A 27003-nucleotide genomic window follows, 5' to 3' on the forward strand; every position below is an offset into this window, starting at 1 on the left:
AGCCTCAAATTAAGAGTATGTAAAATTCTTTGTTTAAGTGATTTTTTAGGGGAGCCTAGGTGGCTCAGTCGGTTAAGCATCTGACTGGATTTTGGCTCAGGTCATGGTCTCACAGTTCATGGGATCGAGCCCCACACTGGGCTCTACACTAACAGTGTGGAGCCTGCTTGGGATTCTCATTCTCTCTCTCTCTCTCTCTCTCTCTCTCTCTCTCTCTCTCTCTCCCTCCCTCCCTCCCTCCCTCCCTCTCCCTCTCCCTCTCCCTCTCTCCCTCTCCCTCTCCCTCCCCTCTTCCCCCCTCTGTTCCTCCCCTGCTCGTGCTGTCACACTCTCACTCTCACGTGTACACTCTCTCTCTCTCAAAATAAACAAACATTTTAAAATATAAATAAATGATCAAAAAAACCACATAATCAATGTGACTGGACCCTAAATTCTATTCCTTTGCAGCTTCTCTACACATTTTCTATTAATTAAATGACAAAATGAAAAGTTGTTTTTCAAGGGAAAAACATCAGTCTTGATGGAATTGCAATTCCTGAGGACGAGGACTTTAAAACAATAATATGGATGTAAATATGGTTTGAGATTTATGTTATTTTGGGCATCTTAACATGTAAAATTTACTGGAGGAACAAGAAAAGACACTGACTGTCATAATCTGCTTCAGAAAACGTACAAATTGGGAAGCCTGGGTGACTCCGTCGGTTAAGCATCCAACTCTTGGCTTTGGCTCAGGTCACGATCTTGCAGTCTGTGCAATAGAGCCCTGAGTCTGCTCTGTGCCGACAGTGCGGGGCCTGCTTGGGATTCTCTCTGTATCTCTCTCAGCTCCTTCCCTACTAGTGCCCTTTCTCTCAAAATAAATAAATAAACATTTGTTTAAAAAAGCCTGTCTCTAAAAAAAGAAAAACGTACGCACTTTCTAGAAAGCAATTTGGCAATACTATCGAAAGCATCAAAAATGTACGTACACTTTAACCCAATAATTACACTTCCAGGAATTAATCGAAATGAACTAAGGATGGACTTGGGCACAGATGTTCATCACAGCATTGTTTATACATGTGTTAAGTGTTAACAACCTCAATGTTCATCAAATGAAGTTATTAAATAAACAATGCCAGATTCATATACCATTAAATGGGATGACTTTAGCACTGAAACAATATTTTAAGAGACAATGGTTCTGAATTTCTGGACTTCAAAAAATGTCTCTCTCTTTCTATTGGCTAAATGTTAACACAAAGCCATGATACAATACAAGTAGCACATTACACAACTTACCCTTAGACACACACAAATCTGTTGTTTGTACATAATATCTGAAAATTAAAGGGGGGGGAGGGAATGATATCTACAGCAGAAAGAAAGATTTATTCTTGACCAAACCGAAAGTACGGTGATGCTTCATTTACGTCCCTGTCAGCAAGGTCACACACTCAGGTCGGCGCTAAACATCAAAGGCATGTGGTCAGTTAGGTTAGCCGTGAGCAGGCAAGGGCAACGAAGCTCCAACTCTTAAAAAGTCAGAAAAAATAGCCAAAAATGAATCGCAGTTGGTCCATTAACCAGAAGAGACTGTTCCCAGTGATTGGCACTAGCTATAAAAAACAAACTTCTGAGGAACAGAGAAGTGGTAAGGAAAGCAGGGCACAAGAAGAAAGAGTGAAACGGTGACAATGGTAGAGGGCAGAGACGCCAGAAGTGGGTGAGAAGATGAGAAGCAGAAGTAATCAGAAGTGACCAGAGCGGCCGGGACACATACACTGACGGAAGAAAGGAGAGCCAGTGACACGGACAGAAGATAAGAGCGTTCCAAGAGGGCAGCAAACTCTTTAGATTTCTTAGCCTCTAACGAGCCGTCAACCAGAGGCAATCGTGCAGAATGAGGAGAATAACAGTGATGTGGTCAGACTATGGTACGAAGAACAGCCCCTGAAAGATGTCCACACCCTGATCCCTGGAATCTGTGACTATGTCATGTTATGTGGCAAAAGGGACTCTGCAAGATATAATCAAAGTTGTGTTTAAAATAAAGAGATTATCCTGGATTATCTGGGTGACCCACTCTAATCACATGAGCCCTAAAAGCAGAAAAGTTACCCCAGCTGGAGTCAAACAGATGTGGCAAAAGAGGAAGTCAGACACTCCATGGGGGAGAAGGATTCACTGTACTGTTGGTGGTTCTGAGACATAAAGGTCAAATGCAAGAATGGAAGAGAAGCCTCCAGAAGCTAAGAACGCTACCCGCTGACAGCAGTCAAGGAAACAAGGACGTCGATCCTGCGACCACAGGAAACTGGATTCTGCACGAACTCAAAAGCAGATTCCTCCCAAGCCTCCAGAGAGGAGGCCAGTCAGCCAACACCCTGATTCAGGCCTTGTGAAACCCAAAGCTGACAAACCAACCAAGGCAACCTGGACGTCTGGCCCAAAGAAACATGAGATAATAAATTTGTGTTGTTTAAGTCACTATGTTTGTCCCAACTTATTGCAGCAACAATAGGAAACCAATCCAAAGAGTAAACACAGTCTAGGGTAATCCAATACTGTAAAGCTGGAAGCATGCCAGACAATGACATCAACCCTCTGGGTTGTGGGATATGCTCAACCGAAAAGCAACTTGGGACCTATCATGCGAAAATATGGCACTTCTATAAGCGTAATTCAGCACGCTGTACAGTTCAATATAGGAAACACCTTTCCAGGATGCTTGCACTTAGCATGCAGCTGTGGAGCAGTGAGTGTACTTGGTCCATACAAAATCATACAGCGTTTGGTAGCTTATAAACAAAATAATAACGTAGCCGTAAGCTAAAGCTATGCATAAAAGTCATTCCATAGTGACAAATCCCAAAGTTTGCTAATAAATCTCAGAAAGGATGTACACCTTTGGTAGAATACCAAAGGTATTTTTATAAGCAAATATAGTTCATAACACCTTTCTTTTTTAATTTGAGAGACAGAGTGAAAGGGTGAAGGCGGGGGGGGAGAGAGAGCAAGTGAGTGAAAGCACACGCAAGCGGGGGAAAGGGGCAGAGGGAGACAGAGAGAATCTTAGGTGGGTTTCATTCATGCTCAGTGCAGAGTCTCATGTGGGGCGCAATCCTACGACCCTGGGATCATGACCTGAGCCAAAACCAAGAGTGAGACATTGAACCAACTGAGCCAAACAGGTGCCCCATATCACATATTTTGTAAGGACTATTTTTCTTACTCCACTATTTGTTTCTTCAAATATTTATTTTTTCACTCATTCTTTGTTTTCCATTTACTCATTCAACAAATGTTAACGAGGCCCAACACCTGTCCACCCCTAGCTGGGCACTGAGGCTACCAAAGGACAAAGACGGACACGTTTTCGGATGTCTGGACAGTAAGACACAACACAAGCAGCAGGAGACAGATGATGAAGACAACTCACAAACTAAATGCTACAAGATAATACTACAGTCTTTCCAGAGAATCCACTTCTGAATATTATCTATCCTCTGACCAGTCTCTATAGTGCGCAATTTGTGTAAATGCGTTTGTTCCACGTTAGCAAAGCTTCCAAATGTTGCTCCCAGCAAATGCCCTGGGAGGAAGCAGAATGAAGACAGGCCAACGGCTTTTCTACATGCTAATCCTGCAGGTGCCCACAAAACAGGCCCTTTGCTATAAATGATGCTTGCAGAAAATGAGGCAATGGCGGGCCAACCAGGACCACCAGCTCCTGGACCCCCTAACGTTCTGTACCTTCGCTAACACCATCACAGAAGTGACCTGTTCAGAGAATAAAGTTATATGACTGCTAAACGGCACAGGGTGTTTTGTTGCCAAACACAGCCCTGAGCAAGCAGGTCATAAAGTACTTTTAACTGTCGTCCAGTCTTCTGATGCTTTTATCCACAAGAAATCTCATTGGGGTTTAAATTGTAGTCTAACATTAACAATACTAATTTTTAATATTTCTTATGCACAGAATTGTGTTACAAGTTAAACAGTAAGGAAAACTCTAGGAGAAATTGTATGGTTCAGTATCACATTTTCAGAAATAGTATTCTTTTCTGGCAATAAACCCCACTTCATCCAAAGGCTCCAGCACATGATATAAAATATCTGGGATTTGTTTCAAAATTTTTCAGTGTGCATATCTGGCAGGGGGCAGGGGTGGTCTGTAGATGAGACATGATTAAGATTAAGTTGCTAACTGGGGCACCTGCGTGGCTCAGTCGGTTGAGCATCCGACTCTTGGTTTCAGCTAAGGTCATGATCTCTCGGTTCATGGGATGGAGCCCTGCGTTGAGCCCTGCCCCGATTCTCTCTCCCTCTCTCTCTGTATCTCCCCCGCTCAAGATCTCCCCCTCTCTCAAAATAAGTAAATAAACATTTAAGAGAAAGAAAGAAAGAAAGAAAGAAAGAAAGAAAGAAAGAAAGAAAGAAAGAAAGAAAGAAAGAAAGAGAAACACCAGGAAGATGGCTGCTTTGGCCTTTAATTACACAATCCTCTCAATTATAAGAAAAAAGCCATGTTACACTCTACTGGATGCATCATAACCATGATTGATTTCTCAGATACTTACTGAGCACCCACTATATGCAAAGAGTGGGGTAGGCACTAGGGGCCATAAAAAGTATATAGAACAGGATTTTTGTCTTCAGGGAGTTTATGGTTTTAGAAGAGCAAGTGGAATAAACATATTTTCTTCACCTTTCAAACGAAAACAAAAAGCAAACTGCAGGGTCTTGCTTAGGGTCCATACACATGCGGTTCCATGGCTTCAATTTAGCTGCACCTGCCGTACATAAGTTGATTCCTACATTCCCAAGTCAGTAAGAAGAGTTTACTCTACTGTAGTTAGGAATGTGCAAAGGGTATAATGATTTTGCAATGTTTTAATTAAAAAGAAAAAGATAAAAAAAAAACAAACAGTAAAATGTAAAAGTTTCGACCTGGGTTCCCTACTCCCCACACACCCTATACTCCTTGCTGGTCCCTATAGAACCTGTTCTCTCATACCTCTGGTCTTTTCTATCAGCTTTTTCTTAAGCTTTATTAATTCATCCAAAAAATACTTATAAGCCACCTATGAGGAGCCAGATGTTGTTGCAGGCACAGAGGCTAGAGCAGTAAATAATACAGGCAAAAATCTCTGCCGTAATGGAGCTTATATTCTAGTTCTTGAAAGGTCTCCCCAGTGGAGCACTACCCCCATCCACTCGGTGGATTCCTAAAAACAAGATCTCTGTGGTGGAAAATGCCTTGAATCCACCTCTCTCCTCTGACCACTACCCTCCAACATCTTCTCCAAGAGGACTCGGGGGCTTATGTGCTTATCTATGCTTCTCCAGTACTGAACATACCAGCTGGCACGCAGAAGAAACTTAACTATTTGATAAATAAGTTGATTATTAATTTATTATAGTTTAAGCTTTAGAAACCTAGAAGATTCATTTATGCGAAATGCTTAATCCCCTGGAAATCCCAAATCGCTAAAGCATTATTGCACCATAGGTCAGTTTTCAAAGTATAGTAACACAGAAGTTCTCTTCTCAGCTTAATACCTACTTAACCAAGAGAGTTTCAAGATATTAAAACATTAACTATTGTTTACTTAATTACTGTTTACATTAGGATTTACTTTTTAATTTTTTTTAAGTTTATTTATTTGAGAGAGAGCACACATGTGAGTGGGAGCAGGAGGAGGGGCAGAGAGAGGAGAGAGAGAATCCCAAGCAGTTTCTGTGCTAAAACTCACAAGCCGTGAAATCATGACCTGAGCCGAAATCAAGAGTCAGACGCTTAAATGACTGAGCCACCCAGGCGCCCCAAGGTTTTACGCTTTTAAAATGAAGCCCCAAACTGACATGTTCTTTTAATTCATGTCAATAAATTTAATACCATGCCGATGACTGTAAATATAGCAAAACAACAGAACAAATACTAAACGTGCCATTCTCATAACTTTCTTTTCTATGGTAAGTGCAAGCATTTTTTTTCAGGCACTGTAGCAAATAAACCAGCTGTCTCTGCCCAAAATAGCTATGGTTCAAAAGTAGAAATGGCCCTGGCTGACCCACCTCCATTCCCTCTGATGGACTACTTCTTACACAACAATACGGGTCAGCAGATCAGTTAAAGTAATCTTCAAGAAGCCAACCAAATCTTCTCACTGTGTCAAATACCACTTGAACTGGTCACCAACAGAGGATTAGAACTATTTGCTTTCTACAAACAATGTTATATAATATTATTCCTCATAAATAATATGCCCTAAGGGCATGCTTTTAATGAGCGAGATAGTCCTTTAAACTGCTTTGTTTTATTCACATCTTACTAAAATCAGCCTATCAGCAGGGAGGACCGGGAGGCTGTATTATGCACAGGACTCCAGAAGCAATGAAGTTCTTGAAAACTTTTTGAGAAGCACTGTGACATTAAGCACGGCTAACTGCCACATGTTCACTTACGTGTCCAAACTAGACAAGTTCCTTGCAGAAACTACTTGCTACCGAATATAACCTTCGTTTCCAATACTTGAAGTAACTTGCAGCCCAACAAACCTTTACCCTTCTGTGCTGTTCTCTCCCTTTAACCTCTTCAAGTCCATTAACAGGCTTTACCTTGGGGGGTGACTGCTGCAGTTTGTTGGTATTTCCTGAATGCTGCAGTCTTAGAGCCCGGGGGATAAATTCAGGTGCCAGTGGATTCAACACATATGTCTTCTTTAGTTCTAAAGCCTCTAGCTGAGCTTTGATCTGTTCAAAAGTGATTCCGTGTAGGCTATTATTTTCATGACACAGGGCAATAAACCGCTCCCAAAATTTCCTACAGAAAAGATTTACAAGATCATTTTACAATTTCAGTGGATGAGATCACAGAAATGAACATAAGCAACTAAAGAGAGCTTCAAATTCCCTCTTCCCACCCCAAATCCTCAGATCCAACGTTCATCTGGCTATGATTCAGGTATAATCTTTCCACCAGATCACAAGACTCCAGAAGTTTGATTGCAAAACTACAGTCATGTCTAATATCGTGGAAAATACAAATTACGCTCCCAATTAATTTTGGCCGATCAATGCAAGTAATGTGGTCAATGCCCAATTATCCACACTAATCCAAAATGACAGTCTTGTTATCCACATAATAACTAGGGATTTCAAAACTGATGCCAGCTCATTTTACAGATGAGCAGATTTTACTTCTAGACATAGTCATACATTATATACATACACAAATTCAGACACATACATAAATTAGACTAATTCGAATTATGTGGACAAAGTAGCCTGGTGTTGGATGACTAAGAAAAGCCAACTCAGGACATAAACCTGAGCCACAAAGTAGATATTCCTCATGAAGATTCTTAAGAAATAACTAGCTATTCCTATATTTTTCTCTTACTCAACGGATGCTTGTCACAAGTACAACTTACAACATTGACTACGAGAGTTAAATCAAGTATGAAAAATACAGGAAGTTGGAATGCTAATTTTAATATTGATTATTCATTTCCGAATCACATTAATAAATACTAAAGGAGAAAAATACATTCAAAACTTGTTGCAACTGTATAACTATTTTCCTACAGGTTTGCAATCTGATCTCTGAATATTAAAAATAATAAATACATATTACAAAAGACAACATAATTTTTAAATTTTAAATGACTATAAATATGCATACCTATCTTTAATATGAGGTTCAAATAATGTGTTATTATGCTATGAAAGATATATGATATGGTTTCTTCCCAAGTTGGTATCCTTGTGGACAGAAGTAATCACGATGGCTTCAAGCAGCACAGATGAAAAGGCTTATATGATAAAAGTCAGTATGTGAACGGGAATTGGGTTATTAATATATTCACAAAACTTTGCAGAGTTTAATTCTGGACTATGTTTCTCTTACATATGTCCTTTCTACTTTTTTAAAGGTAAGTGTAAGAAATGGGTCCAGGGGGCGCCTGGGTGGCGCAGTCGGTTAAGCGTCCGACTTCAGCCAGGTCACGATCTCGCGGTCCGTGAGTTCGAGCCCCGCGTCAGGCTCTGGGCTGATGGCTCAGAGCCTGGAGCCTGTTTCCGATTCTGTGTCTCCCTCTCTCTCTGCCCCTCCCCCGTTCATGCTCTGTCTCTCTCTGTCCCAAAAATAAATAATAAAAAAAAAAAAAAAAAAAAAAAACGTTGAAAAAAAAAAAAAGAAATGGGTCCAGAAAAATTTCAGGCCTACATGCCAACAACAAAAAAACTACAAGTACCACAAAATATGAAGTATGTATTTTTGACTGTAAGACATAAAGGTTAAAAGACAGTCATTCATTGGCAGGAAGTATGTGTTGCTAAGAAATGCAAACCAAAAGCTACCCTTTATTTTTATTCCTAAGAACACTTCAGAAGGAATCATAAGGCTTTTTTCTCACAGTCTAATAACTAAGGAAGGATCTTTAATATAGCACTCAGGACCTAAAATCCCAGGAGCTAAAATCCATAAACTTTCCCACCCTTTCGATTTAAAAAGCCACAATATTCAACTCTATGAATACTTTCAACATGATTCTACATGCTACATTCAAAAGAAGTTTCTCTGATCTAATTGATAAAGTATCCGTTTCATAAAATGGCATTTCGTTTTGGGTTGCAATTCAAGACAGAGCAAAACAAGGAGTGAATGGATTGGCTTTTGCTCTCAGTTTTTAATACCAATTTTTTATAACAATCGCCATTTCCAGCTTATGTACCCAAGATGCTAGAACTCGCTCTGTGTTTCAGCTCCTTTTTAAACTCCATACCCTGTTCCTTGACCACTGTCACTGACCTCAACTGCACTGAACAGGAGCTGAATTAACACTGAGTTGAGCAGAACCTTCAAATAACCCCACAGTTCACAAGAAACTAGTAGCTCGGTGAGTCTTTGCCTACAAGATCCCAGAGATCTCAAAGAAACAGTCTGAGAGCTAAAGGATACCATTTCAGAATCCTAAACACTTACAATAAGCTAATCAAGTCAAAGCAGCTCCAAAAGCAGCCTGAAATCTCCATTTTAAATCTCACTCATCCTTTGACTGACATGGCAAAGTGGTCAAGCGCATGGATTCCAGAGCTAGACAGCTGGGGTTTCAGTCACGGCTCTGTCATTCAGTAGCTGTGTAAAGTCAGGCAATCAAATAACTTAATCTCTTTGTAGCTCAGATTCCTCATGTGTAAAACAGGGCACCAATAGAATTTATACTTCCTTCACTTTCTCACTTTTAAACTTTGAGAGTATTTCTTCCTTCAAAAACTCTTAAAGTTAAAAAGTTTCCTTTCCCGTCTTCATGAAGGCTCTTTCAAAGACTATTGACACAGCCCTTGAACTCCCAATACTTTAGTAAAATACGAAGTATGGATGTATGAACACCTAAGTGAAAGATCACCTGAGAACTTCCAACTACTCTCAGAATGAAGATAGAGGCTCTTGTTATTTACAGATCCCACTGATTCTTAGGCGCCTCCCTAAAATTTTCACATATTATTAACAATTCGGGTTAGAAAACCCAAGTATGTCTCTACATTGTAATATAATTACAAGTATTTCAAAGAACATAACCTTACTTTAATCACTGCATGAACAAAGTATGGTTTTGTTTTTATGCTAACTTTGCTTCTAGGATCACTGATAAAAAAAAAAACACTGAAAAACCACTTGATATCCTCAGGTTATACAGTATGTGTACATGCACGTGTACATACATATGAAATATGTTTCCATCTCACTGAGTAAATGGAATTTGTTAACGAAGTAATTTGGTTCAAAGGAAGACCTTCTCTGAACACCACGGTTTGGAGAAATGCACAAATCTTCTCTGGCTCTTCCCACTCAGTGTAGATTTATACAAGCATATTCATCACTTTCTGGGAAAGGCAGGGTAACCCACCAAGAAGAGCTTGGGTTTTGAAGTCAATGCGACATCTGTTTGAGTGAACCATTTAACAGCTATACGACCTTGGGCAGTAATTTAAACTCTGAATCAGGCAGCCCATTTAAAATGCAAATAAAATTCCCACATCGCAGGGTTGCTGGGATGACTGAACAAGGCTAAGTGTGCAAAGCACTTAACCTAGCACCTGGCAAGAGAAAGCTGGCAATAAACAGCAGCTACTATATTAATGCTCATTGGTTTGGCGAGTTGGGGAAAGGGTAGTTCACCACCTTCATCTCAGGTTAATAGAGAAACTCTATTTAAAAATACAACAAAAAGGGCACTGGGGTGGCTCAGTCGGTTGAGCCTCAGATTTCAACTCAGGTCATGATCTCATGGTTCGTGGGTTCAAGCCCCAAATCGGGCTTTGTGCTGACAGTGCGGAGCCTGCTTTGAATTCTCTCTCCCTGTCTCTCCCCTGCTCGTGCTCTCTCTCTCTCTCAAAAATAAACATTAAAAAAATGTGTTAATAATTAAACAAAAATAAAAATGCAACAAAAAAGATTATATAATGGTTGCCTTCTAAACTCGTATACTACACGCAATAATCATTCCTTGGAAGCTTAATCAATATTTGGAAATATCATTAGTTTTTCACAAATACTGAGTGGGACGGGGTGGGGGAAGGAAGTCCTGATTAACATAAACTACAAAGAATTCACTCCTCTGTGGTCATAGAACCTAAGAATCATCTATGTCCTCCAAGTTTACTTGTGAGATTAAATTAATTTCTAATGAAATTAGAAAGATTAAAGCTCAAATACCCATACACTTCAACTATTAGCTCTTGGACTAGAACCGTGATTAAACTGTCCAAATAACACAGATAATCAGCAGTCCAAATTAAGTCACATGATTTTTGTCTCCCTAAACAATATACTTAACCTCTCTGAAAATATTTTGCCTAGCTTACAAAGAATTTACAGTCCTTAATACGCTCCAGTTGAGTAGTAAGAAATAAGCAACCAGAAGGCCTGGCTTCAAGTTAAAAACCATCTAGCCCTAGATTATTCTGACAGCTTGGCCTCAGAAAGAATTATTTACCTATCTGCTCTGAGAAAATAACAATTTATGTCAGAGAAGGGGTGAAAAATGCTGATGTCATGCAATTCACAGCATAATACAACTCTACAGAAATGGATAATGGCTTTAAAAAAATAACACTCACACTGGTAAAGGTTTGGAGGTATTTATAAAGACAGCCCAAAACAAGTTTGGCTCAAGACTATTTTTATACCTATTTATTCCCCCAACACAGTGTTTTCTTAAATACATGTTACCTTATTTTATGTGTTTTAATCTATTAAATTCCAATCAAACTGTATGTGATTTTTTCACATTTTTCAAATGATAAATATAAACAAAAATGGTAAAATATCAGACTAATATTCTAGCCAAATATGCTTTCAACAAATTATAAAGTAACTAAAATTCTCAGGAAAGAAGTCAAATTATTATACCCAGTTTATTCACTTGTAACCTGGAATTCATATATTCCCTTCTCCAGCTTTTTAGTGGTTAAAAATGGATGTCAATCAAATTTTTAAATATGAAATTAAAGATACTTTACAACAGGACTGTTTAGCTATGCATAAGTAAGTCATGGACCATTCAAGTTTTGTGCCTTTTTGTAAAATAAAAGGTTATTCTTTATAACCTAACCATAAATTAAAACTACTCGATTCCTTTGTTAATAGCTTTCCCCTATAAAGTATATTAACTTCTTTGGAAGTCTTAAACTTGAATACATGCACATGATGATTATGATTATGATTATGATCATGATTATGATCATGATTAAAGGTCCCAATGGTCTCCCTTCCTATAGAGAATCCTTTTTGTTCTTTCCTGTTTGCTGAAACAGGAAAACAGACAATAAAATGCTGCCATGTCTATATCGCAATAGAAAAGTTGGTTTAAAAAGGCCACTGCCTAACAGCTCTGTCTACTTTAATTCTAACGTATCAAAGAGAAATAATGACCCAGGGCATAATCAGCACTGCCTATATCTCTGTTGTCTGAACTCACTGTGACAGATCCTAGAGTACTTACACAACTTTAAATAATCCCTAGTGTATTTCTTTTTCATAAAGTATATATTAATTTCTGTTCAACTGTTTGTTAATAGTAACATAATTTTCAATACTACAATGACAAAAGTCTTCTATTACCAGCTTCAAACAGTTAAAATTCCTATTAACTGGTATATAACTTTTAGTTTTAGTAGAAATAGTTCCTTATGACTATAAGCTAAGGACTACTAGCAACACTATCTAGAAACAAGTTATAACCACTCCTAACCCCTCTAATTTTAAGATCCCCTGGATTAACCAGACACAAAGAACACTTAGAAGGCCCGAGAGAAAATAAGTAGAGAAGGAAAATCATCAAAAAAAGCTAACACAATAACGAAAGGAAAAAAATGAAGTAGCAATGATATAAAATTCAGTTTCCATCAAAGATACATACATACACAAAACCATCTCAGGACCCTTGCACAAGCTGCTCCCTCTTCCTGGGGCATTTTCACCCCAGATATCCCACAGAGCTCACTCCTTCACTTCAAAGTCAGCTTCTCAGTGAGGGGTGCTCTGACCATGCTGTGTACAATCACAACCCAGCCCACCGCACCCTTCTGATTTCTCTTAACGTTCTATTTTTCTTCCACTGAACTTACCATGTAAAAAACGACATGGTATTCTTACATTATTCTCAGTCTTCCTCTCCTCCCTAATGAAATGTAAGCCCCATAAAAGCAAAGATTTTTATTCATTTCGTTCACTGAATCCTCAGTGGCTAGAAGAGTGCTTAGAACATACTAGGCGCTCAGGAAATATCTGCCGAATGACGACTAAATGAACGAATACGTAATTATGAGTACATTGAATAGACCCAGAACAAGAGATGTTTGTATTCCCACTGGGTATGAGGTAAGACTGAACTTGATTTTAATTAGCCAAGAGGTCAGATAAATAAATGTACACATAGGTATGCAAATCACTCTACATTTCCCCCTTTAATGTCTTAATCAGGAACACATAATTACCTGCATCTTCCAATAGAGCACAGGGCGATGGGATCACCCACCACAGCAACCAGAGATTGTGCTCTTGTGATGGCAGTATTGAGAAGCTTGTAGTTAGATAAAAAACCATAATCTAAATCCTCTGTGGAATCTTCCAGCAGTTGCTCTTTCTTTTTAATTGGTGTCTGTTTGTGTTTACAAGTATGCCTTGTACGTACTGTGCTAAGAAACAAAACTCTGAACTGCTTTCCTATAAAAAATAAATAAATAAGACGCTTAAGATTGTTATTTTGAGCCACTGATATAATAAAAGCATTTTAGTTTTTAAACGTTATTGCTAAATAACAGGTGTCGGTGAGGACATGGAAAAATTGGAACTCTCGTGTCCTGCAGGTGAGAATGTAAAATGGGATGTAAAACACTACGGAAACCAGTACGGCAGCTCCTAAAAAAAATTAAACATAAAATTAAAACACAGAATTAAAATTAAACATAGAATTGACATATGATCCAACAACTCCTCTTCTGGGTATACACCCAAAAGAACTGAAAGCAGGATCTCGAAGAGATATCTCCTAACAGCATTAGTCACAGGGGCAAAAGGTAGCAGCAACTCAGGCGTCCGGCGACAGACGAATGGATAAACAAAACGTAGTATATACGGACCATGAAACATTATATTCAGCCTTAAAAAGGACGGGAATTCTGACACATGCTCCAACATGGATGAACCCTGAAGACACGACGCTAAATGAAACAGGCCGGTCACAAAAAGCCAAATACCATATGGCCACACTTATAGAAGGTACCTGGTGTAGTCAAATTCATAGACAAAGTGGAATGATGGTTGCCAGGGGCTCGAGGGAGGAGGGAGGTAGAATAGGGAGAAGGAAATGGGCCAGAATTTCAGTTTTACAAGATGAGAAGAGTTCTGGAGACGACGGCACGGATGCCATTCACAACAATGTGAATGTACTTAATAGCAATGAACTGTGGCATTTTATGTATTTTTAAACTGGAGAGACACTTTCAGAATGAACACATAAAACATGGTTAAAATGGTAAATTTTATTGAAATTTAATAAAATATTATTGCTGGAGCCAGGCTTAGTGATGATCTCATCGAAGGTGCCATTCAATACAAGGACTGTTCTTTGAAGCGGGGTCATCTAGCCTCTCACAGACCAAGGCAGACACAGCTGATGCCATAAGGAAGCCCTGTCGAGTCTAGTTTGCACAGCATTTTTTATTATGCTCTTTCTTATAGCGACGCATCTATTCCCTCATTGCGACAAATCTCCAAATCTCCGAATACAGATTTAATACCAATCTGTACTCTTCTCTTCTCTGGGCCAAACAACCCTAGTTCTTTCAACCATTTCTGACTCCTAGGTGGCAGTTTTTAGACCATGACCTATCCTAAGTCTCCTCTGGGTGCATCCTAGCTTACTGGTAATATTCCTTCTAAATGCACACCCAAATTCTGTGGGATTTGGACAATACATGGTATAGTGGAGCTATTTTGTCCCTATACTCTAAAAACTGTTATTCCCATGAAACCTAAAACTGTGATTGTACTGACCTTTTCCAGCACTCATCTGATACTACTGCTTCGTATATTTCAAAGCAGAAACCCTACAGCAACTGATTACATGAAGACACTTTAAATGAGCTGCTGGTAACTATTCACTTAGGAAAGTCTACGGATAAAAACAAACTGTGCCTTGGGGCGCCCGGGTGGCTCAGACAGTAAAGCATCCGACTTCAGCTCAGGTCATGATCTCACCACTCGTGAGTTCAAGCCCCACGGTGGTCTGTTCTGACAGTTCAGAGCCTGGGGCCGGCTTCCGATTCTGTGTTTCCCTCTCTCGGTCCCTCTCCTGCTCATCCTCTCTTTCTCTCAAAAATAAATAAATGTTCACAAAAAAACAAAAAGCCTGTGCCTTTAAAAATGGATTTACACAGAATGTGCTTGATGGGTACACGTTTTCAAAAATCTTTACGAACAAATCAGTCCTCCGCTACAGTATAAAGACGGTAGGTGCCATACACTCCTGTGACTGTGACTATCACATACAGATATAGTGGGTGGCATTCACACAAGTATGGCCACTGGAAATTCCATTTGTTCCTACTTCTTTTATTTGGATATGAAAATGTAATAAACATGTAAATGAGCTGGACCTTTAACTGTCAAATTTGGCATTAAAGAACTCGGTATGAAATAAAGACAGTTGCTTGTCCAGAAAAGAGATCTTGGGGATTAAAAATCAAATGTGTACACACTTTGGGATTTAAGCATCTGAATAACTTAATTCATTTCGATTAATCCTTACCTTGAACATTTAGCACCCTTTCCACATTAACATCAGATAATCTCTTTTTCCGAAGTTCAGCACGTATCCTAAACACTTGATCAGCATACGGAGTCACCACGCCAATACTGCCATCATCCAACTTCCCCCATGCTACCGGCCACTTCCGTCTCAACTCTTCCACACGTTCCACCACTTCGAAGACCTTTAAAGAAACACACAGATGCATCTACAGCTATGAAGTGTTTGCAGGAAAGAATACAGTAACTGAAACACGTGTATAAAGGATGCCATTTTAGCGAATGTCATTTAAAAACTACCTCTAAACAGGAGTAATGCTTTCCTGATACGAACACGGAAAGAAAATTTTTATGTACATTTCAAGCAGTAAAATTCTACAATAATGCACCCAGTGAACACATGAATATCAGAGACAATGTAATGGATACGTGGCCCTCACCCTTCAGCCTCCATTCTTTTTTTTTTTTTTTTAGGTTTATTTTTTATTTATTTGGCGAGAGAGAAAGAGTGAGGGCACAGAGACAAGGAGAGGGAGAATCCCAAGCAGGCTCCGCACTGTCAGTGCAGAGCCCAACGCGGGGCTCAATCCTATGAACTGTGAGATCATGACCTGAGCCGAAATCAAGAGCTGGACGCTTAACCAACTGAGCCACCCAGGTGCTCTTAGCCTCCATTCTTAAATGGGGACAGGTTCTATTTCCTATGTAAACAGGAGGACAGGGATAGGGCCATGAAACTAGCAACCCGTCTAGGGAATCAGAGAACCAAGTCCCGGTATTTCTCAGTCCATTCACTCCAGGTCAGGTCAGTGAAATTAACAGCCAACCAGAAGATTCCTAGAGTCAGCACCACCATTAATTCTCAGCAGTACAAGACCTAGCACTGTCCCTTTCCCCCACTGATACGACTAAGCAAAGCAGCCAACAGCTAACATCAAACCACAGTTGGGACTAAGACAAATCTGGATTGAAGAGACACTTTGACAACTCATTGCCTTCCAGTAGTACAAGTTTGCCCAAGCCATTTCCTTAACCTTGCAATAAAGTAACACCACATTTTACTCAACTGAATTTTCTGGACTCTACTTATTGGATTATTAGTATGATTTTTAGTGTAATTCAATGTATTTTATTTTTTTTTTTTTAATTTTTTTTTTAACATTTTATTTATTTTTGAGACAGAGAGAGACAGAGCATGAACGGGGGAGGGGCAGAGAGAGAGGGAGACACAGAATCGGAAGCAGGCTCCAGGCTCTGAGCCATCAGCCTAGAGCCTGATGCGGGGCTCGAACTCACGGACCGCGAGATCGTGTCCTGAGCTGAAGTCAGCCGCTTAACCGACTGAGCCACCCAGGCGCCCCGTAATTCAATGTATTTTAATACAACAAATTGATCAAACACATTCAATGCTTGGCAAAGGGGGAGATACCATGATTAATAAAACATGTTCCCTGCCTGCTAAGAGATTATTGTATATTTAGAAAACAGACTCTTAAAAAAAATATCATATATATATGGATATATATATATATATCATATATATATCCATATATATATGCGTGTGCACGCATGTACATGCGTACGTAAATGGTAAGCTCAACAGAGGGTCAGGCAAGACTCTAGGGGCATAGAGAAGAAAGTTTTTTAATTGCCTTTTAAATACACTATTTATTTACTATTTGGTAATAATATCTATTTAAATTTACAATGTTAAATATGCCAAATAAAATTTGACAGTTTTTACTCAAGAACTTGAGGGTTATCGGCCAGGAGGCAGTCCACACTGCCACATACAAAGTCAATGGATGCCAGAGATTGAGACTAGAGTCTCCCATTGTGACAACGATTTAATGGCAAGTGCTTCAGATGTGCAGATGGTCCAAGGTTTCTGAAAAGTAAACCAGACTGAAGACCTAGACTAGACTCACTACAAGGAATAAGAAAGGCGGGCCGGAGTCTACCGCAATAAGGAATAAGAAAAACCTAGGTTTACCCATTTGGTTAAATACGGGGGTAGATGAAAGCTGCGGAGACACATCTACCACCCACCGCCAACCCCAAACACATACACAGAGTTCCTACCACTGAGCGATACAGAACCATTTCCCCACTTCATCCCTCCGTGAAGCGATGCATAAAACTGCAGTCAAAAAACACAGACTTGGAATGGTGATATGAGGAGCTGCGGAAACTTCTATCCCAGACAGACAGCTGTTAAGCTGGTCAAAATTAGCAGACAATCATTCATAGTCTCTGGAGACTGATTAACGAGTTTATAAGAAATTAGTTGCGAAGCATTTATTCAACAAAGTCTACAGACACTAAGAGGGAGGCCAGGGCATTCAAGCTAGGGACTGCACCCAGCCCCCCACAGCTCCGTGTCACAGAAAAGGCTGTCTTAGCAGCTGAGGGGCAGTTCCCATCTCCTCTATCGAGCTCCCTGGTGTGAAAAAGCTATTCTAGGTGGTTTTGGAGCTGGTGACCATCAGATCCCATTTGCCACAGCTCCATGCTGCAGAAGGCCTATACTGAACAGTTAACAGCAGTTGACTTTCTTGTACTGACTTCTAACTATAGACCTATGATCAATTTTTAAAAGGAAAGATGAATTACTATTATTACATAGTAAGACCCATTTCTGTGTAAATAAAATGAGTAAAGCATGGGACTCAACAGAAGAAAGGGAAATGGAGATCACAGACCAGAAACCATTCTTCTAATGACCAATAAGCATCTGCCCTCCTCTGGGTTTCCTGAAGTCCAAGACCCTACTCCCTCGTGACAACCAGAACCTAACCCAAGGGTCCCTGGCCTGCTGGCCCTAAGTCTTCACCAGGTTTTAGTCTGCTGCCTGATCTGACCATATTACCCACATTCTCTCTGCACCTAAAAAGTCAGAAACTGTAAGAGAACCATACAAGTTACATAGCACCTAATAGCTTAGCAACACTGTCATCGGGGCCTGTGTGATCTCCCTGGAGATCCTGGAGCACATGACTCTGCAATTCAAGTCTGACTTGTTATTATTATTTTTTTTAAGTTTATTCATTTATCTTGAAAGAGAGATTGCGTGCAGGCACACGAGTCAGGGAGGGGCAGAGAGAGGAGGAAAGAGAATCCTAAGCAAGCACCAAGCTCAAGGCAGAGCCTGAGGCAGGGCTCAGTCTCACAACCTCGAGATCACAACCTGAGCCATTATCAAGAGTCAGATGCTTTTGGGGTGCCTGGGTGACTCAATCCGTTGGGTGTCCAACTTTGGCTCAGGTCATGATCTCACGGCTCGTGAGTTCGAGTCCCGTGTTAGGCTCTGCGCTAATAGCTCAGAGCCTGGAGCCTGCTTCAGATTCTGTGTCTCCCTCTCTCTCTGCCCTTCCCCGGCTTGTGCTCTGTATCTCTCTCTCTCTATCTCTATCTCTCTCTATCTCTCTCTCTCTCTCAAAAATAAATAAACATTAAAAAAAAAATTTTTTTTTAAGTCAGACGCTTAACTGATTGAGCCACCGAGCCACCCCAAAATGGTAACTCATTTGAGGAGCAAATGGATAGCTCAGTCAGTTGAGCATCTGACTCTTGACTTCAGCTCAAGTCATGATCCCAGAATCGTGGGATCGAGCCCCAAGTCAGGCTTTGCGCTGACAGCACAGAGCCTGCTTTGTTTGGATTCTGTCTCCCTTTCTCTCTGCTCCTCCCCTGCTCGTGCTCTCTCTCTCTCAAAAATAAAATCAATCTCTCTCTCTCTGCCCTTCTGCCCTGCTTGCACTTACCCTCTTTCTAAAATTAAAAAATAAATAAAAAATAACGATGACTCATCTGAGTATGTACTATGAAATATAATCATAGTCTATTTGAGATGGCTAACTAATAATTATATGAAAATAATATTGGCTTTTCTTTTAAACAAAGTCATATATTTTGTCATAAGAAATGTAAATCAAAGGGCACCTGGCTGGCTCAGTCAGTGGGGTACGTGAGTCTCAATCTTGATCTCTGGGTTGTGAGTTTAAGCCCCACATTGGGTATAGAGATTACTTAAAAATAAAATCTTAAAAGAAATGTAAATCAAATGTAATCAAAATGTAAATCAGTTTTTGTTTCCCACAGGGGGTTCATCATTAACAAATCAATGTTATACAGAAAGAATAAACATCCCATACTACTTTCATGCAAATAACACACAATAAGATGTCAACCCCAAATCTTAAACACTCAACAAGAACAAACTATGTAATTGAGAAAATGTTAACAGTCTGCAGAAGAACTTAGGTACCTCTGCATTATTATAAAAAGCTGTGCTATTTTTTTCTTGTACATCTTCCCCTCGTGCTGTAAAGAAAGTTAGTGGGTAGAAATCCTTGTGTGCTGGTTGCTTTCCACTGGCCATCAGTTTGCCCTCATAGAAGAGCTCAGAGGTGTAACTGAAAAAAAAAAAAAAAAAGACCAAAATAAATACATACATACATACATTCATAGTAATTTATCATCAAAATTAATTCCACCCATAAAAAAAATTATCAGTCAGTTCTAATAATTTTGCTTTATGTCCCTAATTAATTTAACACTTATGAGGGCAAGATTTTCTCCAAAAGTAACCACAGCAGTAACAACAGGGTAGGCTCCTGGTATACCATTGCTAAATGAATTGATCTGGCAAGGTATGAAGCCAGAATACAGAAAGAAAAGGAAGAAATGACAATAGTTCAATACTAGATGAAAAGCTTGCTCTATGAGGAAATTGCAAGCTAGTTTATTTTCTTGGTTAATACATATTTTTATTTATATGGTTCATTTACTTACACATGCAAACACAAAGACACATAGACCCCGATACACAGAATTGAAGGACACTCAAGTCTTCAAATGTAAAATGAATACTTTTTCCTGCTGAAGATAGCAAGTATTTGATTTATTACTGACTGAAGAAAATGACTGGCAATAATAAAAAGAGAATCACATTTTAGGACATTGATAAAAGATATACTCAAGTCTAAATTTACTTTTATATCTTATTGTTTTCAGAGAATCCTAAAATTTGTTTTCACTGACTAAAATGATTTTATTAAACTTTAAAACACGAGGTTTTGGGTGGGGTTAATGACTGAAAAGGAACACAAAGGAGCCTTCCAGATATTCTGTTTCTTGATCTGGATGCCGGTTACATGGGTGTGTTCAGTCTGTGACTGTTCACTGAGCTGTCACTTATGATATTTTTAGTTTTATAGATGCATACTACACTTAATAGAAAACCTTTAAAAACTTTATGACTAAGTTTCATGGTTTTTCCTTCCTTCCTTCCTTTTTATAACAGATTCCTTGTATAACATAACCAGACATAAAAGCAAATCAGTATGTCAATATATCTGTTTACTACATGACATAGTTTTACATACGTATTACATATGTAGTCACAGAAAAATATCATAACTGGTAGAATTTAAAGTTGTAGTTTCCAATAAGAGACTCTTAAAAACTGAGAACAAACTGAGGGTTGATGGGGGGTGGGAAGGAGGGGAGGGTGGGTGATGGGTATTGAGGAGGGCACCTGTTGGAATGAACACTGGGTGTTGTATGGAAACCAATTTGACAATAAATTTCATATTTAAAAAAAAAGAAAGAAAGAAAAGAAAAGAAAAGAAAAATAAGTAAATAAAGTTGTAGTTTCCAGGACTCCCCTACTTTGTGAAAAATTGCAGCTGACTTTTGAGGTATTCTGTTACAGAAATAAAATTTAACATAATTTCCAACACTGGGGACACCATATAACTGTGCTGGGAATAGACTGTCCCTAGTAACGGTGCCATTTTGAGTTCTCCTCTACCACACCAGAAGAAGGGTGACACAGAAGGGGCAGATCACACCTACTTGATGATAGCTTCATGGGAGCGGTAATTCTCACACAGGAGGATCCTACAGGGAAACTCGGCAGGGTAATGCTCATAGAGTCGATCAAGTAATGACACATGAAGGTTTCTCTCCCTGGCAAACTCGCTGTAAACAAAAGGACTGAGCTGTAACAGACAAACATACAGAGAAAATTTAACTAAATACACAAGTAGTATTTGTATAACCTACTTATAAAAAGTCCATTATGCTGAAACTTCTGATGTACTAAATCTCAATGCTGGAATAAGCAGAATCAAAAATATTTTCTCTAAACAATTTTACTACTGCACAGAACTTGGCTAAAATTTCTAACTTTTCACTTCATTCTGTCAACAGTAGCCTATAGTCAACAAAGGGCTCCTCCAACATAATAATAAACAGCTACTACTTCTGGAACTTCAGGGATACATCCCATTGCATCACTGGAGGGAGTCAATGAGTTATTTCACTAAAATTGATCAGCTATTTAAAATGGTGAGCTGAGGGGCACCTGGGTGGCTCAGTCGGTTAAGCGTCCGACTTCGGCTCAGGTCATGATCTCACGGTCCGTGAGTTCGAGCCCCGCATCGGGCTCTGTGCTGACAGCTCGGAGCCTGGAGCCTGTTTCAGATTCTGTGTCTCCCTCTCTCTCTGACCCTCCCCAGTTCATGCACTGTCTCTCTCTGTCTCAAAAATAAATAAACGTTAAAAAAAAAAAAAAAAATTTAAAATGGTGAGCTGGAAGGATACACAGCCTCTGACTAAAAGATTTTTAATAATTAGTGAAATAACATTTTTTTATCTCATAAAGTATAAGGTTAGTCATTCTTGATCATCCCTTTGATCGCTAAAGAACAAAATTAAACTACTTTTGCTAAAGAAACAAAACAATTTCTTCCTCCACAGTCAACTCTTTCCTGGATGTCTTCATGGCTACACCACTATATTGGTTCAATTTCAACTGCGGCAGAAGAGAAAGAACTTCAAACTGCAACTTTGTAAAACAGGTATTAATAGAAAAAGTGTACTTCTCTTTCATATATAGGTATTGAAAATTAGTCACATTCTTTGAGATTGGGACTATTATTTTGAATTAGGTGTACTTTGTTCCCTATGATGGCGGGAAAAAAAAAAATCAACCCTTCATGAAAACAAATGTTAGGGACAAAAATTGGGGAACTGTAGGAAGAATCATTAAAATTTATTTTATAAAGAAAAGAATTCTATTCTATTCTATTCTACTCTATTCTACTCCATTCACCCTATAGAAATCTGAAGTTTAAATTCAAAACATGAAAATTATAAACACTGATAGACTCCTCCATTCCACTCTAGATCCAAAACAGTGGGATGAAGTACTTAAACTGTAACGGATGGCACAATTTCAAGGGATGTTTTAGAAAACAGAATATTAAACAGGAAATTGTACTTAGAAGTCCCTTCACGACGATGACGCAGAGGGCACGCACCTGCATGTGGTCACCAGCCAAGACAATCCGCGTATTTTTAGCTGCTAACGCTAGAGGCATAATGGTTTCACACTCCATGGCCTGGGCAGCTTCATCTAACAGAATGTGTGTAAAAAACCCTACAAAGTACAGTATAAACACAGTAAGGCAGATTTAAAACAGCAATAAAGGTAGCAGGAGTTCTGTTCTTTTCTGCTAAGGAAAGACTTCAGTGTGCTGATTTCAGAGTTAGGGGTACTTTTAAGCCAATCCTGAATTTAGAAAATCGTCGATTTAAATCATTATTTAAAGAACAGAGAGGACAGGAAATAACCATTTTAACCAATAATAGATATGAAATGGTATTTGATGCTAAGGGCCCCAAGATTAACAGTTGATGGAGTATATATAAAAAAGATGTTTGAAGTACAAGATAGCAGCTTTTCACCAAAAAGAAGGACCAGCAACTAAACACTGATAGTCTTCTCACTATTTATGTGGTGAAACATCGAAACTAAAATAATGGTAGTTTATAAGTAATTCTAGCTTTACCATGCATATTAAACATTAAAATAAAGAAATCATACCTAAAATCTAATATAAGGGAGAAAGTTATAATCTAACCTTTACTGAAACAAAGGGGAGGGGGTAACTGATTAGCAGATTCACTAATTTGATTATTTAGGGTTTGTTTCATGTGTTTGTATATGTGGCTAGACAGACTGATAAAATTGTTTAGTCTTAAGAGCCTACCCTGGCTGGGGAGGGGGAATCACTAGTGTGCAAAAAGTGAAAGGTGAATGTCAAAAACATATGTCATCTAATGTCCCCCAGATGCAAACCCCACAGTAGGAGACATCCCACATCTTGACTGCCACCGCCACTCACACTGGGGCACAGGATTCCGGTACAGAAAGGAAGAGAAAGTCCTGTTGCCCCTAAGGATGGAAAGAGGCAAAAATCTCCTCACGGTCTCAACGTGGAGAAGGAAAATGTTCTGCCCTACTGTCAACACACCGAGGCAGGAAGAAGGGGGTCTTCTTTTTATTAGCATAGCAAAGAAACAAAATGGTTTCTCAACAAAATGACAAGCTATAAACCTTGCTGGGTTAATTAGCTAGCTGCCTGTGAGGAGGGTCCAAGAACCTACCCTCTATTTCTATGTACACCAGCAAGTTCCAAACTATCTTTTTATGCAACTTTCTAACGCAACTTGCCTTGAGGTTGGGAACTTTCTAAATCGTACCGACCGGAAGTAATAGCCCCCCATATCATCCACTCATACAAATGGCTATGGTTGATAGTGTATGTATCAATCACTGTTGTCTATTTCCTGACAGTGGCCTAAACATGATATAGACCCCTGTTAAGGAGACTCTGTGCTTTTTGTCCTACAAAACTAATTACTTGAAAACTACTGTTTTCATTAGATAACGTTTTAATTAAACAGAGGTAGGCTTGAATCAGCAACGGGATAAATCATGAAACTGTTATAGCTATTGCTAAAAGCTAGTAAAGGTAACTTGAATTAATCAAATTAATGGAGCCAGAGCCTTATCTATAGAAGAACCCTCCCTCCACAGGGCTGAATGAAATGAAATCAGGTATAAACACCCAGAACAAAGCACACAGGCGACTTGTAAGTGTTCTTCTACATTCTTGCTCTTCAAAGCCATTCTTAACTTTCTCACAAAACTCTACTGCCTCGGAGGTTTGGGCATTTCATCTAAGGGCACACAGGCAGAGTAGAACCATAAAGTAATGAGACTGATTGTTAAATAAACATACCAAAATTTACATTTCAAATAAGTGTTGTTCCATTCAAAGAAGTCAGTTGGGAGGAAATAGAACTCATTCCAATGATGCAGTCACTTTTCAAAACATTTTTGAAACTCTGCTTTTGTAACTGCCCTCACCAGCCAGCTATGAGCTGCGTGCACAAGAAAATAAGTCTCATTACATGAGAGGCACGTCTCTCTCTCTCTTTTTTTTTTTTTACCCCTAATGGTGTTGCTCAGTTTGATCACCTACCTCATTTACCAAACATGTCTCAGAAAGATTTTGAAGCTCTTCTGAAATTAAATCTACCCTCAAAAAAAAAAAAAAAAAGTCTGGCCACCATTCATTCACTTTAGATAAACAGAGGTTTATCAAGGGCCTCCAGGTGTCTATACCCTGGGCCAGATGCCAGGAATTCAAGGTGAAGAGAACAGTATCTACTTTCCAGGGACTTGAAGGTTCATAAGAATCTGTCACTGGCTCTGAAAGCAATTCCAAAAGGAGAGAGCAAAAGTGTTGAGCAATGTCGACCATGATAATATGGCAGTAATAAATGAATATCCTTCCAAAGCAAATACCTTAAAGTGGTACCACTTTTTGATGGTTAAGTTCTGCCATTATGTATCAGAATTACTTGTCACCTTGTATCTGTACTTCATATAATATTAGCTTGACTTTACAGATTCCTGTACTTCAATATAATCTTAATAGTATGTCTAAAAAAAAATCTATCATGATTGCTGTCTCTACACTATGAAAGTATTTTACAACAAAAACTTGAGAAAATTGTAAAAAGCACTACTATCCAAATTTGAATTTTTCACATGACTGGTAGTAAGTAAATGCCATCTGATCAGAGAACAAATAAAACAGTAGTCACTCAAAAGTCTAAACTAGGGGTTGACTTTTCTTTTTTCCTTTGTAAAAGGGCCAAACAGTATATATTTTAGGTTTTGTTGGCCATACAATCTGTTTCATCTACTCAATTCAGCTGCTGTGGCACAAAGGCACCCATAGGTAATACACAGTTAAACAGGCGTGGCTGTGTTCCATCCAATAAAACTTTATTTACAAGAACAGACAACAGGCCAGGTTTGGCCCGCAGGCTATCGTCTGCCAACCCCTGGTCTAAACTGAATGCAGAGGCCCCAAGCATTCAGGGACACCCTATCTGTGTCTTGAGTCAGCATACCAGGTTCAAGGTCCAACTGACAGAGGTACTGGGAAGTATTCAATGTAACAACCACCACTCGGTGTTTAAGAATATCTTCTTTCTGTGGCATCTGAAAGGTGGAATGTGCGCTTGAGATCAAACAGTACTGATGCACAACTGGGTGGACAGTCTTTACCCAGCGATTTCTGAAATATACCCTATAAAAGAAGACAATATTTCCTATTTATATTTATTAACATCTTACCAGCATTATAAAAAAAAAATGACATTATTATGTGAAGACTATGGTATCTGGAAATTCACAAATAAATCCGATAACCATTAACACTCTACTGAATTAAAATTTAACATACAGCTGTGACTTTGCCCTACCAAAAAAGGATTCAAGAAGAAAGCATATGCACGGTCACAAAATAAGTATTTATTTTTAAGTGTTCAGATTAACCTTACAGCACAATGATACACAGTTTCATAAGCACTATAGTTTTTAAAATTCGAAACATTCCCCCTGGGGAGTTACTTTTTTTCTAGAATATTCTTATAAAAATATACTTAACTCATATTGCAATTATCTATGCTAACAAAAAACAGTGAGCTGTGCACCTACAGTTATCTGCGTTTCCCAGCAGAATATATTCTTACACCTATATGTAAACAGACCTCTATCTAAAGTTCTAAAGGACATTTAAAAATAAATTTAAATTATGGAAAACCAGAAAATCTTAAGAAAGATTATCTCGGGGCAGCTGGGTAGCTCAGCTCAGGTCATGTCTCAGTTTGTGAGTTTGAGCCCTACGTCGGGCTCTGTGCTGACAGCATGAAGCCTGCTTGGGATCCTCTCTCCCTCTCTCTCTGCCCCTCCCCCTGCTCCCTCTCTCAAAATAATAAAACATTAAAAAAAAAAAAAAAAGAGTATCTCTTCCATTAATTGCAAAAGAAAAATAACAGGCCTCATGCAACAGACTACTTAAATGGTACAGAAACGACTCATCCATCCATCCATCCATCCACCCACCTCCCACCACCCATCTCTAACCGACTCACATACAACAAAGATCTATTGGTGTCCACCATGCTGGAAGCACAGAGGCAAATCACATGATTTGCAAGCTTTCATAAAAGCTTTGATTTACTGTGATTTTAATGGAAAGCTATCAGAGAGTTCTGACAGGGCAGTCACATATTCTGACTTATGTTGTTAAAGGACCACTCTATTGCTCTATACGGAATACACTGTTTGGGGAGGTACTTTGTAGGCCAGACAGTGGGGTGCTCATAAACGCTGAACAGCCAGCTTGGAGGGTGGGGGTGGAGCTGACGTGTAGGGTTTGCTGACTTCTGTGGTATAAAATCTACTACCATGGCCAATTTCAAGCTAGCAACATGATGTCACTGAACATGAACTTGGGAAGGCACGTACATGACTGGCTCTCACA

At 39.1% G+C, this 27003-nt stretch overlaps 1 protein-coding gene across 5 annotated transcripts in view; it reads right to left on the reverse strand.

Moving 5' to 3' along the window:
• The window catches only part of HELZ (helicase with zinc finger), a 159765-nt gene that overhangs the window by 46758 nt on the left and 86004 nt on the right, over positions 1-27003 (reverse strand). For all 5 annotated transcript variants that reach the window (XM_019466466.2, XM_019466462.2, XM_019466464.2 and 2 more), the window contains 7 exons: positions 25586-25764; positions 22636-22754; positions 21167-21312; positions 19575-19722; positions 15309-15492; positions 12994-13222; positions 6610-6814 (listed from right to left, as the gene is read on the reverse strand). In XM_019466466.2, the coding sequence (XP_019322011.2) occupies positions 6610-6814; positions 12994-13222; positions 15309-15492; positions 19575-19722; positions 21167-21312; positions 22636-22754; positions 25586-25764 (1210 nt within the window). The remainder of the gene's footprint in view (positions 1-6609; positions 6815-12993; positions 13223-15308; positions 15493-19574; positions 19723-21166; positions 21313-22635; positions 22755-25585; positions 25765-27003) is intronic.

Source organism: Panthera pardus, unplaced genomic scaffold, assembly GCF_024362965.1.
Source record: "Panthera pardus isolate Hobbes unplaced genomic scaffold, ASM2436296v1 HiC_scaffold_3, whole genome shotgun sequence".
NCBI classification, from domain to species: Eukaryota; Metazoa; Chordata; class Mammalia; order Carnivora; family Felidae; genus Panthera; species Panthera pardus.